We start from the raw sequence: 15272 nt of genomic DNA, 5'->3' as shown, positions 1-15272 counted from the left end.
ACACACACACATATGTATAAAAATTCAGACACACAGTAGTTCACATGTGCAGCCCTAGTAGCAGGAGTCATTTATGTTTTAAATGTGTATGGCACAAGTGACTGCCGGAATGAAAATTAAATGCTTAGACTGGAACTGAAAGCTGCCCAAGGGGGACTGGGTTCAAGTAATCAAGCTACATTATTGTAACAGGAGGACCATGATACAATGGAGGCTGATCTGGACAAAGATGAGGTGTTACAGCCTCAGCTGGGAGAGCTATCAGGAGAGAAGCTGCTGACAACAGAGTATTTGGGAGTAAGTACCACTCATTGGGATTCTAAAATACTGAATTTGTTTGGGTAGGTATTTAATTTCAACATTTCAATCGACATGTAACACCCAGAGGTTTAATTATAACAGCTGCCGCCTTCTTCTACATATAAGGCTGGCTGAGACTCAAGTCTTTAACTGCCTACTCAGCCCCAACCCCTTACTAGGGAACGTTGAGGAACGTCAATCCAGCAGAAATCAGATGGGCTTGGGAAAGGTGAACTTGCATCCTTACTGAGCCGGCTTGGAACAGAAAGAGCTAGAATGTAGACATGCGGTAAACCATGGCAAATCCTGTTCAGTGACATTAGGATACAAATCTAGGTTGATGCTCAGATAGTCTTTATATCCCTGTCCCAATGACTTCAGTTTCCCCTCTCTTTCCTCCTCTTTCTCCTTCTGTGTATTAGATAATGACCCATACACCAAAAGTGAAGAAGAAGCTGTTTCCTGGTGTCCATCAGAGCATAGATGAGCCTCTCCAGAGACCAGTCACCCCGGGCTATCACAGAGCTGCATACCCAACGTAAGTCTGGGCAAATGAGGCAGAAAGTTGGATTATTTTTTTCTTAACTTTGAATTTTACTCCAAAATAATGTAACTTGAATATACAAAAAAATAAAGCCTACATATTGGAAAGTACATTGCCATTGTCATTCTTTACAGGTTTTTTATCTAAAATACTGGACGTTTGAAAAAGAAAGGGAGGGAAAACTGCAGTCAAAGACGGGTCCATTGACCAAAGTCATGTACTTGGGATAATGGAATGAAAGTTTACAGAGTCATTTGGCCTAAGCTTGCAGTAAATCCTGTGTGTCCATATTCTCCAGCTGGTTATAGTATTTCTGTGAGTGAGTTCCATGCAGCAGTTGACAAACCAGTGGATCTTCCACTTCATAAACCAGAAAATGTAATCTCCTCTAGGGACAATTGCTACCCTCATGTGAAAGCAGAAATTAAGATAGACAAAGATTACAAATGTGATAAATGCGCTAGTTACTTAAAATAATAAGTCAAAGGGATCTGGCGAAAGGGTGATCTGTGACTTCTGGTTGCAGCTCTAGGTGTAGCTGAAATCAGTGGTAGGATATTGTTTTGCAATTGGAAATAAGAGACCTCAGGACCCTAAAGACATGGTATTTATCAAGCTTTCTGTTATTAAACAAAGTAAGTCTTACCTAGTTCATTCTTGAGATGGGATTTCTCCTCTTCATCTCCATTATGGGGAGGTAGAGGATTTGACATTGTCCTATCACACAACAAGGAACAAGTTTAACCAATTTTTCTTCTTTCAGGTGCATGCAGTCTTGGATTGTACCAAATCCAAGTAGCCATGATACAGGGTTGAGGAGTAGTCTGTCTTGAGGATTTCTCGTATCCATTTCTGTGTGCACTTTTCAAACTGAAAGACTACCAACCATTCCTATTAGGATGGAATATGGTACCTCAAAAACCACTAGATCAACAAGATAGTTAAATAGCTTTTTACTTATTTTATTTAAAAATTAAAAAGAAAAATGTCAAGTTGAAATCTGCACATTTTTTAAAAATGAGTTACCTTCAGTTTCAGGTTCTATATCTGCCTTTAAGTTCTCCCGTCAGGTTTTTTTGTTTTTACTTTCATATCTTTCTATTTCTTAAAATGCTTTTCTTTCCCATTACATGCGGAAGACCCACCCATACAAATAGGGAAACTGACTCTGAATGTGCAAACGGTGAAACTGATTAAACACCAAGAGCTGCCGAATGTACAAAGTAAACTAACAGAGAAATTACAGAGAAAATATTTCATTTACAGTGATCTTTGGTATTACTTGGAAAAATAGGGAGCATTCTCAGACAAGTTGTGATCATTTATTTTAAAGCTGCCCTTACACTAGTAATATCAGTAGATTGACAAGTTTATACTGAGTTTCTGTATACAGAGAATGGTTTACTGCATTGTGTACAGTGAGAAAATTACCTTTTGAATAAGCAACAAGAGTATTTGCAATATCTATACTGCACCAAACCCAAAGGTCAAAATCACTTTGATATGAGCTAAAGCCTCATTTAATACAAATTATTTTTGTAATATCCATGTGCTACTTGACTATAATATGACTTTTATATAGTTTCTTTCATACAAACTGTCACAAAATGCTTTATTTGATTAAAGCATTTACAAAGGTAAAATATGAAAGCAGAAAGTAGGGGAAATGGTAAAGACAACATTTATTCTACATGTATTGTATATCTACAAAGACACTAACCAGAACCTTGACAAAATCAGTTTCTAGTTGAGTGAGTAACATTTTCCCCATTTCAGGATATAAAAATTGAGCAGGGTACATAAAACAAGGAGTCCCAAGTTCTGACATTGGAAATGTATGTGGGTATCCCAGGGAAGAATTTGGCCTGCAAGGTCCTATTTTTGCCTATATACTATTCTTAGTAAATTTATGAAGAAAATGGCTGAGGTGTGATTATAGAATCTAGTTCCTCTTCACAGCATAAGCGGGGTACAGATTTTAAAGTATATGGTAAAAGAATCTTTGTTCAGAATGGTCTGTTTTTCCATATCCATAAAATTCCAAATCTTAGCAAACCATCCACATATGGCAGGAGAGGAGTGATTCAGTAAGAATGTGGGCTGCTCTCAGTAACGCACAGATCTTTTTATTCTTGGTTTTATTGCGCTTCCCCAAAAGAGCTACAGACTCGAATGATGTAATCTGTCGAATATGCTGCTGAACATGGAACCAAAGCCACTTTGCTACTGGTCAACACCATCAAATGTGTTCAAGGGTTCCCCTTCCCCTGTAATTTCTGCTACCCACAGTAAGCTGGATTCATTCTGTGGAGTTTACGATCGTTGTAGCTCTCAAATGCCACAAAGGTGGTTTAGCCTCACTATCCCATTTTATAGATGGGGAAGATGAAGCATGTCAAAGTGAAATGACTTGCCCCAAGGTCATGCAGCAAATCAGTGGCAGAGCTGGGAATAGATTTGAGGTCTCCTGACTCCATTCCACTGCACTCATCTCTAGATCACAGCTGTTCCCTAGATGAGGTTAAATAACTCATGTCCATTGCTCACTTCCACACAAGTAATACCCCAGAACTGATTCCTTTCTAAAGATTTCATCAAGGCTTCCCAGACTTCTCTGCCTGATATTGATTCCACGCCACAGGCTGACTGTGACACAATTTGAATTGTGCCTTGCAGCCTGCTCCTGTCTCACAATGCAACTAAATGACTGATTGCTCAGAAACCCTCTGGGTACAGCCAGCTTCAATAGTTGAGGGAACTATTCCTGCACTGGAATAATGAGGATACAAAGCAGCCTCTGCAGATTGTTTCTTTGCCCCATGTTGCAAAACTTGAAATCATTTCTGTTTGTTTTTGCTGATTTAAAAACTGGGGGAAATGTAAATTTCACTATTTTAGTCAGATGGTAAAACCAGTGTGAACACTATTAAGCGCCAACCAAGTTTAAAATAGGAAAGCAGGCATTAATCGCATGCATGAGAGGTTTGCATTTTACAGTGAAACCCTCTATAGCTAACTTCTGTGTGCAAGAAAACTACTAGAGTAGAAAGGCAATAACTAGAAAAGTGGATTTACAGAAGAAAAGGACAAGATCTAATGGAGTTTATACCCAGCTAACGTATTTTAGCAAATGAAATTGATTCCTAGAGGATAAGAACTAATAGGATGCCCTTCTGTGAGCAAAAGCAGTAAAACTGATCAAATTCTAGCAGTCCAGACATAAAGAGAAAGGCTTGAGCTATATTTATTTGATTTTAAATCACTTAAGTAAACTAGTGACTGCATTGTATCAAACTGCTGTGGACTATGACAAGTTTTACTCCTTGATGCTTTTCCACATGGGGAATCTCAGGAAAATTAATCCAAATTAACTAAAAGTATAAATTTAAAGTGGATTAAATGACATTAAACCAGTTTGGACACTCTTATTCAGAATTAGTGTGGCGTTCATTCAGTTTACAGCTTGACTACGGGGGGCACTCAGGAAAATTAACTTCCAATTAACTAAAGGAGTGAATTAAAAGTGGATTAGTTAAACTGCATTAAACTCTTATATGGACACTCCCATTCAGAATTAAAGTGGCCTTTGGAAGTGAATTAAACTAAACCAAATTAAGACCATTTAATTCTGAAAGAGAATGTCCATATAGGGACTTGATACGGTTTAACCCATCGTTTTTAATTTTACGTGTTTGGTTAATTTGGATTAATTTTCCTGATTGTCCCCATGTAGACAAGCCCTCAGTCTACACTGTAAGGGGATGCTCTCACCAGGAAATACTGGAGAGCTCTTTTTAAAGACCTCCTACTTTATGAGATCACTCAGGAAGGACAAATTGTTTAATATTTCTCTGTCTGTTCCCTTAGAAACTGATTTAGTGGGCCAATTATTAACCACCTCCTTGGAAAGGCCCTTTTCTAACTAGACGTCTCTTAGCCTGATCTTGCCATGAGTATTCAACAAAACTCTCAACTCAGGGTAACTTCCCTTCTAGCCAGGGCCGGCTCCAGGCATCAGCCTGGCAAGCAGGTGCTTGGGGCGGCCACTCTGGAGAGGGGCGGCACATGCAGCAATTCGGCTGACAGTCCCTCACTCCCGCTCGGAGCGAAGGACCTCCCGCCGAGTAGCCGCTGCAGATTGCGATCGTGGCTTTTTTTTTTTTTGCTGCTTGGGGCAGCCAAAACCCTGGAGCCGGCCCTGCTTCTAGCCCCCTACTTTGTCCACCAACCCACCCTCAGTGCTTCCTCTCACCCCATCTGATTGCCAAGCAATCTTATCCTCTCTCTTCTCTTTCAGCAACTTTTCCCTCCTGACAACCAGCCCTATCCAAGAAGTTCTACAGCTGTTAAGTTAAAATACTACGTTATGTTTTGATCTTGCATCGTGTGGAACCCCCGTAGTATTCAGAAACAAATTTTACACTCCTGAAAAATCTTGATGTGGGAAACCTGGTAGACCCATTGGCACTGTCTTTGGTGAGGGGGCCACTGGTATTTTGTCTCTCCAAACTGTCGCAAGTTGTGGGTTCCTTCCCAAGCTATTTATTACACTAGGAAAAAAGGTTAATTTCAAATATATCTAACATCATCTGATTTGAGTAGCACATTCAAAATGCTATTAAGTTGTGCCCCTGGCACTAGCTTGCAACATAAAATACACTTTTCTGTTTCTTCTGTACCTTTCCAGGAAATGATATGGTAATTCTCATGCAGCTTTTTTAGGCTGTAAATATTTATCACCCTGCATTCTCATTTCTCCTTTAGGCCAGAAAATGATGCCATTTCTTCCCATGGCAGGGACAGCAAATTCCAGTCTATGCATAACTGTCGTCCTCCCACTCGTAGTAGCAGCAGGTCCAGCACTTCCGACTTTTGTATTTCCTCTGCAGGTAAGGATATTCTGAGAATGCTGCTCTTAATTGTTCCTTAACTGGGTCGGACATTTGGAGACGGGGATGCCTCGTGGTTGGGCTGTGGAGTTCTAAAATATGCTCTGCCGCTGACTTCCTTTTTGGGATGGTATCATTTACAAGCCCCCAGCATGCAGTGCTCCATCTTGATCCAAGCAGAGCTGCAACCCAAAGACATAAGGGCCCGAAACTGCAGTATGCAGTGTTGCATCTTGAGCTAGATGAAACTGCGCTCTACAACTACAGGTCCAAGAAAGCCATGTTCCATCTTGAATCAAATGGAACTGCAGCCCACAGAATCTACAGTTTCCAGCAGGCAATATTACTGTCCTCAAATAAGCCCTTTGCTTGGGCCTAAATGAATTGTCGCTGGGACCTGTTGTCTCCTCTCTATTACCATTGAAGGCAGCTGCAGTCACTTTCACGACTACGCTGAAATGATAAAATGTGGTTGAGGATGGGAACCCATTAAGTTTACAGCTGCAGAGTGGGAGGGCCATAAACAGGATAGTAAAAAAGTTTGGGGGGGGGAGGGCAGCATATCCCCCCTCATCTCCTCCCTTGTGGTTACACCTGTACGTCTGTTCCGTATGATTTTAAATTAGCTGTGGCCCTTAGGCCCCTAGCACGTTGCCAGAGCCGCCCTCAGCTGGGCAGCATTTATAGACTCATAGACTTTAAGGTCAGAAGGGACCATTATGATCATCTACTCTGACCTCCTGCACAACGCAGGCCACAGAATCTCACCCATCCACTCCTGTAACAAACCCCTGACCTATGTCTGAGTTATTGAAGTCCTCATATTGTGGTTTAAAGACCTCAAGGTGCAGAGAATCCTCCAGCAAGTGACCCTTGCCCCACGCTGTAGAGGAAGGCGAAAAACTTCCAGGCCCTCTGCCAATCTGCCCTGGAGGAAAATTCCTTCGCGACCCCAAATATGGCGATCAGTTAAACCCTGAGCATGTGGGCAAGACTCACCAGCCAGCACCCAGGAAAGAATTCTCTGTAGTAACTCAGATCCCACCCCATCTAACATCCCATCACAGACCATTGGGCGTATTTACCTGCTAATAATGAAAGGTCAATTAATTGCCAAAATTAGGCTATCCCATCATACCATTCCCTCCATAAACTTATCAAGCTTAGTCTTCAAGGTCCTGTTGTAGAGAACAACAGCATGGAAGGCTCTGCTAGAGATTCTCTCCTTGCAACTTGAATGGAAGCTAACACAAACTCATCTGGGCCTGCTTTTGAGAAGGGGAAGGGCATGCAGCTTACTGATCAGGGTAGTGGGGTCCCAGCCTATTTGCAGGGGTAAGTTCGACTGTGTAAATCAGGCACTAACAGCAAAATGTTTTGGGATCCCAGTTACAGTGTCTTGCAGCTGGCAGTGCAGAATTATTAAAAAGTCCCCGACTAAGATGTCTTTGTTTCGCTAAAAAAATATGCTTTGAATCAGTAAAGAAATGGCATATTTTTTTAAATTTCCGAAAGGAAATGAAAGGGATTTTGAGAAGAATAACCTAGGTTTCACAGACAAGAATCTGCTTGCATAATGTGCAGAGCTGATATAATAGGCCTAACCCAAGACAGGGGGTACAATAGGAGCAGATGAAGTTCCAGCTCAAGGCATGCATTTGAGCACTCCGTATATTCTGTCATAATGAGAGGCATGGTCTTCAAGCCTCAGATTTCTCAGTAGCGCATAGGAACAGAACAAAAACATTCTGCAGAGATCAGCTGGCCAGAAACATTGGCTCAGAACATCAGAGGTTATAAGCTAATAGGAAACCCGCTGACTTGGCAGTTTTCCTATATTGAGGAAAAACCAGTATTCAAACTTCGTAAAGGGGATTAAGCAAATCAGACATCAAAGGTGCTACTATTTGCTGATTAAAAATGTCTGGTAGGATGAAACCCTCTATTGGATACTGATTCTGAGACATAATCCCTCTATTTCTAAGGGACAGTTCAGTCCGAAGGAGCCCAAAGTGTCTTGTAAATGGTGTGTTTAGATATTATCTCACCCCTGAAATACAGCCATCTCTGGCGTGGAAATGCAACAGCCATTCCTTGCCAGTGATGCTATACAGCAGTTTGTTAATAGGGGCATGTTAAACAACAGGAAATTTAGGTAAGAGCAGAGTGTAAATGCTATTGTTTAATTCGACACAGACAATGGAATTAATGCCCCTACCCTTGGAAAAAGTGCTATTAACTCTTTAATCATCACAGATAAATATAGCCTTGATACTGTGTCTCATCTAAACCAAAATCTACTCGTAGGTTCTATCCAGATTGTGTAGATGTATTTAATATATAGCTTATCAAGAGGACTACATGAGTTGCAGTATCTCTTTTTGTAGGAGGGGAGGTCACTAAATGGGAACGTGTTACATATATATCTAAGCACATATTTTAAGTATAATATACTTTTGCAGGCAAAATAATTCCTTTTCAAATAGCAGAGACGAGGTTCTTTTTAATAGTCATGCAACTAGTCCAGTATTGTTGTCGTAAGGGTTCCCAGTGGTTTGCAAAATAAATGATTGCTCATCCATTTCTCCCCTGATCTTTGGGATTCAGAAAGGAAAAGGGGATGGAAGAGGTGAGAAGCAAGAAGAGAGAACTTGGTGCTTGATCCAACTGCTATTGAAGTCAGTGGCAAGACACTCATTTAATTCAGTGGAAGTTGGATTGGGTGCTTGGTGCATTCCCATCTGGTTGCAACACTGTGATCCTATGGAAAATTATTACCATGAAAAGGCTGAGCCAAAACCAATATGTAGAATAATCACATGAAACTACAAACCTACAAATCTTAGTGTGCAAAACCCTTCTGTCCCCTCCTCTGTAACGCTTTTCCATACGTGTCTGATAAAAATTGTGCTCCCTCTGGAAGCTCTGTTGTCACCCAATAATATTGTTCTGCTGTAGGGCATTTAGTTAGTTAAGTTTTGCCCTTGGTGTACTGGAAACCTGATCATGATCGTTTTGGTCATTTTCCAACTTCATTTTGAACAGCCCAGGATTGAGGGTGTCATTGGGTTTGATGCAGTGGAGGTATAAAATGATCAGAAATTGACCAGGAGTGAAGGCCTGGGTGAGACGAAAGCTTCAGATGCACAGTTGGATCGATGTAATCCAGGCTTAGAGTCACAAGGAAGTGCCTGCCCTTGCCCCAACAAACCTTTGCCCACTTTCTGCTCATCCATACCTGGACCTTCACCCACCTGGGAATCCCTCTCCTTTCTCATTAGGATCTAGCTCGGACCACCACTCTTCCATTTACCAACATGGTAAGGACAGGGTGGCCATGACCCTCTGACACCTGTTTGCAACTTTCAAGGAAAGACCCTGTGATCTCCCCAGGTCTGATCATTGCACTTCTTTCACAGAACGTGAGACAGAAATAGAAAACTCTCTCCAGCTGGTCTGGTGCTTGTCTGAAAGTGTCCCAGTGTATGTCCTTGTTTCAGCACATGAGAGCAGTACACTTTTATGAGAGCACCAAATGAAAATGCTTTGGGGGCATGTTTTCTAAGTGAGGGAACTTAGCCACCAGTGCCTCCTCACTCCAGTTGGATTCGCATGTCTTAGTCCCCAGTGCCCCTCTCAGAAAACCGACTTGTCCTTTCATGCACAAGGCTGATTTATACATTCTACACTAGTGCTGGGCAGGGGGTGGGCAATCTGGTTTCATGAGCAAATGTCATAACATGATACTGACAGTGGGGTCTTTGAGTGGCTGCTCCTTGTGTGAGGGGAACTCAGACTAACAATGTTTACTTGTAATTTGTAAAGTGACACCTCTGCCTTGAAACATTACCTCTTTTCAAACAGCAATTGAAACAGACTCATCTAAGGTATTCTCAGCGGATCAACACGTCCCAGCAGTTACTGAAGTCCTGTCTGCCCGATCCACTGATTTTGTCCAGGACAAAGTAAATGGGCAATCATACAGGTATGATTTAAAGTGCTGAATATCAGGAAACGGGGAAGTACTCCAGGTGGTTACCAGCTAATTTCATACTATTGTGAAGCCAATTGATGTATGATGTAGTGTGGTGTGACACAGCTGTGATGACACTTGCCAAACAAAATACTCTTACCTCTGCCAGTGGCAGCTATTCAGTTTTTAAAAATCTGGGCCAGAACAGAAGAAATCTAAAGCAAACTGATTTAATTAATGAACATCAGCCATAAGCCTCAACATTGTCACCTGCAAAAAAAATCCTGATCGCTTCCTTAGATGACTTACTGTGCAGAAAAACCATTTATTATATCCATCAGGAGCCGGGGCCATTGGGAGCATGACAGAGATCGAGTCCTTGAGTTATCCATTGAGTACTTCTGTGGAAAAATCTGCAGGGCACGAATTGGGCTCCTCAGCCACTTAAAAACCCACCAATGAACCCCCTTGGCAGACGACATCCTCGCATCGAGGGATAGCCAAAGACAGCAGCAGGGCAAGTTCTTCCATCAGTGTGCTCCATCCCTAACCCAAAGAGATCACTACTGCTTGGCCTCTCCGCAAGGGTTTGTCATGGAACTGCAACTGTGATGCTGTTGGGTTGGGGATCTTTGTCTATTAGGAACTGGACCCCGAGACCCACTATCTTTTTTTCATAGATTCCCTCAAATAACCATTGGGTGGCACCAACTTTTGCTGCTGCCTGACTTGGGGCAGATTTGAAGCAGTGACTCAGAAGCAAAAGAACATGGAGTGGATGAGGATAGATGCTGAAGGGGCCGGGTGTGGATGTGTTGGGGAGAGGACATACCAAGCCAGTATCTGGACCAACTTTCAGAGGTTCTGGCGACCTTCAGGTCCCGTGGACTTCAGTTGAAGCTGTGGATACTCACCCTTCTGGGAATTGGGCTCTGTGGGTAGAGCTTTCTGTTTCTCTGTTGCATACATCTCCCCATTATTTCCTTAATTTCTCAGTTGCACTGTTCCAATGCTGAGATCTGATACATTATCTGTTGCCAACAAGTTAGCACTTCTGGGACATGTAATGGTCCGATTCTGTTGCCCTGCAGCAGCATTTATATTTCTGAATTGCCCATCTCCATGGTAACTGAGCAAACATTACAAACACGAACAGAAGTATGTGAAAGGATCCACGTGTCCTCCCCTGTGTCAGACAGAGCCGGCTGTTTCTCAGACACTCTGGATGCAGCTAGCTGCGAACTGGCAGCATCCCCACCCCATTCCCAGCACAACGTGTACATGTACACGCGTGCGCACGCTCTGTGTTAATGTTTAAACGTAACCTCTTCTTGGGATTTGCATTTACTGATAAATAACAAAAAAAAGCAAACCTCTGCCTAAGCTTCCTTCCTTTGCCTCTATGGGATACCTCACCCCTTTTTATCCTCCTGGGTTGAGCGAATAGGGCTCACCTTGTCTACTGAGTCACCAGAAATAACTCTCCAGCTCCGTATAGTGGCTTATGACCTGTAATAGTGGGGTATCCCTTTCTTCACTGACGTACAGCTCTTGTTGTAGAGGAATCTCTATGTGGAGATGCGAAAGTGAAATCTCACCCATGAGGCAATTTTTCTTTTCCCCCCATGTTTGCAGTGATTTGTATGTACAAAAGCAGCCTAAAGTTATGGATATTGGAATGTAGCCATTTGCAAAGCAAACAGTGTGCTGGGTTTTCTGCATTAGAGGTGCTAAGTCAACATGGTGCTTCTACAGTAGCCAAACATGCCTTTTGTTCCAATGTCTCATTTCCTCCATTGGATAAATACTTACATGAACTAGTTCCGACAATGAACAACAAAGTGAATGGACCATTGCTTCCACCTTAGTTTTGCCCACTGTAAGCAATCTTCTCCATGCTACGCATTGGCCGAGGCATATATGGAAAGTATGCACTGAGGCAAAGCAGAATAGTTTTGTTTCAATGCCAGGGACCCTGGGCCTGATCCCTCTTTCACTCACAGCAATGTAAATCTGGAATAACTCCATTGAAGTCACTGAGGGCTTGGCTACACTTGCGAGTTACAGCTCAATAAAGCAGCCCTGGGCTTCCTAGCTCACTCCCTGTCCACACTTGTAAGGCACGTAGAGTGCTCTGACTCCGCGGCTACAGCGCTGCTGGTACTCCACCTTGGCGAGAGGAATAACATTTGCTGCGCCCCCACTGGAGTGCTGCGGCACCAGTGTGAACGAGATGTTGCATTACTGCGCTCTGATCAGCCTTCGGAAACGTCCCATAATCCCCTGAAGTCAAGTGGCCACTCTTGTCATTGTTTTGAATCACTGCAGGAATGCCGAAGTGCCCTTTGAAGGCTCCATTTCTGACAGCCGGCTGCTTATCTGCTCTGAGACAAATCAACCATTACTGTGGAATGCTGTGTGTGTGTGTGAGAGAGAGGGGGGGGAAGGGGGGATCTGCTGCTGTCTGAACTTACAAGACAGCAAAAACCCACTCTCTCTCTCTCCCCCCACATACACACAACACGCTCCCTTCACACTCCACCCCCCCCATTTGAAAAGCACATTGCAGTCACTTGCATGCTGGGATAGCTGCCCATAATGCACTGCTCCCAGCTCTGCTGCAAGTGCTGCAAATGTGGCCACACCAGTGCGCTGTCAGCTGTCAGTGTGGACAGACTGCAGCGCTTTCCCTCCTGCGCTCTCCGAAGGCGGGTTTAACTGAAAGCGCTCCACATCTGCAAGTGTAGCCAGGCCGTGAATTTACATTGGTATTAAACCAAACTGAGAAATGAATGAAGCCCACTGACTCTGACAGTTCATATTGCAATGACTTTATTTCTGTTGCAACAAATTATCATTTTAGCTAATGAACGATGGAGTGACAATTGTCCATTGTACTTTTATTGATCTGCGGCATTCTCATTGTCTGAGTATAGACCTGTTGTGGTTTTAGCCAATCAAAAACTAATTTATGTATAATAAAGTCTGTCTTTATTTAATAGTCTACAGAACACTTGTAAATAAGCTGGCTTTTGACAAGCTGAAGTTGTATTTGTATTTGGTTAAGAGCAAGCGCAGTATTATTTTAATATCTCAGGCCCTTCATTCGGCACCTGCAGAAGAGAGAGAGTTTGGATACCTCCCTAATGTCACGTTTTTAATTATCTAGAAATTCAACTGTGGTTCCTCTGGAGAAAACAAGGCCGTCATTAATCTTCATACATTCAAACCCTATCACATCCAATGATGGATCTTTCTTCTCCAGTTATTTCTCTGGCTTCCGGCTACTACTGGGAAAGCAAATAGGTTTTTTTCTTCTAAATAAAGATTTAAGTTTTGATGTAATGCTAAGGGGGATGAAAACTCTCTGTGCATGGCAGCAAGTTGTCATAAATAATTCCTCCTATGGGAGACAAGGTGGGTAAGGTAATATCTTTTATTGGACCAGCTTCTGTTTGTGAATGAGACAAGCTTTCTAGCTTACACAGAGCTCTTCATCAGGTCTGGAAAAGGTACTCAGGGAGGGTGTCACAGCTAAATAAAAGGTGGAACAAATCGTTGAGCATAAGTAGTTAACACACATTGTAAGAGACTATTCAAGGTGAAGTGGCCAGTTACAGGGCCGGTTCCAGGGTTTTGGCAGCCACAAGCAGCCAAAAAAAAAAAAGCCGCAATCGCGATCTGCGGCAGCAATTCGGGGGAAGGTCCTTCGCTCCAAGCGGGAGTGAGGGACCATCCGCCAAATTGCTGCCGAATAGCTGGACCTGCCGCCCCTCTCTGGAGTGGCCGCCCCAAGCACCTGCTTGCCAAGCTGGTGCCTGGAGCCGGCCCTGGCCAGTTAACACCTCTGGAGTTATAGGACAAAAGAGGAGGTACTGCTAAATATTTTCCCATGACATGTTTGTGTCCAGCACCTCTCTGGTTAAACTCTCATTATTTTTGGCTAATTCTGTTTTCATCGAGTTTTGGATGTTTGATATTTGATAGGTGGCTGAGGTACAGTGGACATGTGGACACCTAGGGGTCTACTATCAACACTTGCCATATGCTCCATGTATTTTGCCGTCAACATGGGAGATTTTGTACCTTAAGTTATTCCCTGTCATCTTGCACTTGTGCCTTTGCAAAGACATGGATTCTGATTGCTCTGTTTTACTTTGTCTCTAAGTATGCTTTTTACAGTATAGCTATTTAGGTTCCTATAGCTAATCTCCAGGGAGATCCTTAATGGCCATGCAAGGGCTTTTTAACATGCAGAATTTTAGATCTAGACTGTATGTGGGACTGAGGGATAGGGAAGCTTACTTTCTGCCCAAATGGTGCAAAGCGTGTTTAAGGATTGTTTTTGGTAGTCATTAGCATTTTAATGATTATCTACATCTGTAGATGTACATCTGTAACAAGTACATCATTAGAATATCAAAAACTAAATAAGTTGAAAGCAAGTGATAAAAACTGCAAACAGGAGATGACCATGAAACTATTTTGTGGACAGTAACATTTAAATCACTTTTGTTGGTTCTAAATCCCCGTGATCTTTTGTAATAGCACCATGGCCTGGAATTTTGTTTTGGCCAGTCAGATTCCTCTTTTTGTAAATGCCTTTTCCCTACACTGGATATCATCTGCATGATCTTTTGAAATGATTAGGAAGGGTAATAAACGACTATCTGAGAGAGATCTTGCTACAAAGATGGTTCAGAGCAGACTTTTAACCGACTGATTAGCAAGTCTGTGTCACTGACTGATTAGCAAGTCTTACAGCTAGTGTTTGCAAAAGCAAACTCCCGGAAAAATGATGTTATTTAAAAAATAAAAGAAATGTTTGCTAGCGTAGCTCTGCAAAAGGTGAAACAGCAGCCGGGGACCAGTTAATCATTGCCAACTCTGCAGCATTCCATCCAGAGTGGAAGATTAGCTGTCCTCAAATCCTCCTAATCACTCTTCCTATCCCTCACAATGGCTTCTTTTGATGAAGCAAAAGAGGCCCTCCAGCTACCACTTCAATTACCTTTTGCTGGTTGGCACTTTTTGGGTCTCTTCTTTTGACTCTAATTTTATTTCCTCCTAAAGGTGATTGTCCTTTTCATGCTGAAATTGTTTCGGTTTGGTCTTTTCTGGTTAGGAAAAGTATGGCTGGCTAGAGTCATAAATTAGTATAGACCCAAAAGCAAGAATACTCCATGGATCAACGCTTGGGGCACTGGCCAGGTGCCTCCAGAGAATCCACCAACACTAGTTAGTATCTCTCATTCCCCTCACAAGAATACTGATCCTGGAAAGAGGGCTAAGAGAGGAGACTTTATCCTTGCGTCCTTCTGACTAAACTTGGAACAGAACTGAACTTAGGGCACAGGGTGGGGCATTAAGTAAGGGCAGATGTTAAAGAGGCTCACACTACAAACGAGAAGTGCATGGATTACACAACTGAGGGAGAGCCAAGGGAACTTAGCTTGCCATGATCCACATGTGTGAGGGAGACCTGTAAGGTTCCAGTGCCTACAAATCCCATTAACCTGAACGGGAGTTGAGAAATCTCAGGATCGACACCTAGATGAGGCGCACA

The 15272-nt window shown here is 42.7% G+C and overlaps 1 protein-coding gene across 1 annotated transcript in view; it reads left to right on the top strand.

Moving 5' to 3' along the window:
- The window catches only part of ARMC9 (armadillo repeat containing 9), a 96143-nt gene extending 85781 nt beyond the window's left edge, over nt 1-10362 (top strand). The window contains exons 19-23 of the mRNA XM_034780545.1: nt 193-297; nt 723-838; nt 5609-5733; nt 9598-9718; nt 10048-10362. Of these exons, the coding sequence (XP_034636436.1) occupies nt 193-297; nt 723-838; nt 5609-5733; nt 9598-9718; nt 10048-10168 (588 nt within the window). The 3' untranslated portion in view covers nt 10169-10362. The remainder of the gene's footprint in view (nt 1-192; nt 298-722; nt 839-5608; nt 5734-9597; nt 9719-10047) is intronic.
- Nucleotides 10363-15272: the final 4910 nt, after the last annotated feature.

Source organism: Trachemys scripta, chromosome 9, assembly GCF_013100865.1.
Source record: "Trachemys scripta elegans isolate TJP31775 chromosome 9, CAS_Tse_1.0, whole genome shotgun sequence".
Classification (NCBI taxonomy): domain Eukaryota; kingdom Metazoa; phylum Chordata; order Testudines; family Emydidae; genus Trachemys; species Trachemys scripta.
The sequence above is the reverse complement of the archived record's forward strand: the minus strand, read 5'-3'. Positions and strand labels throughout refer to the sequence as shown.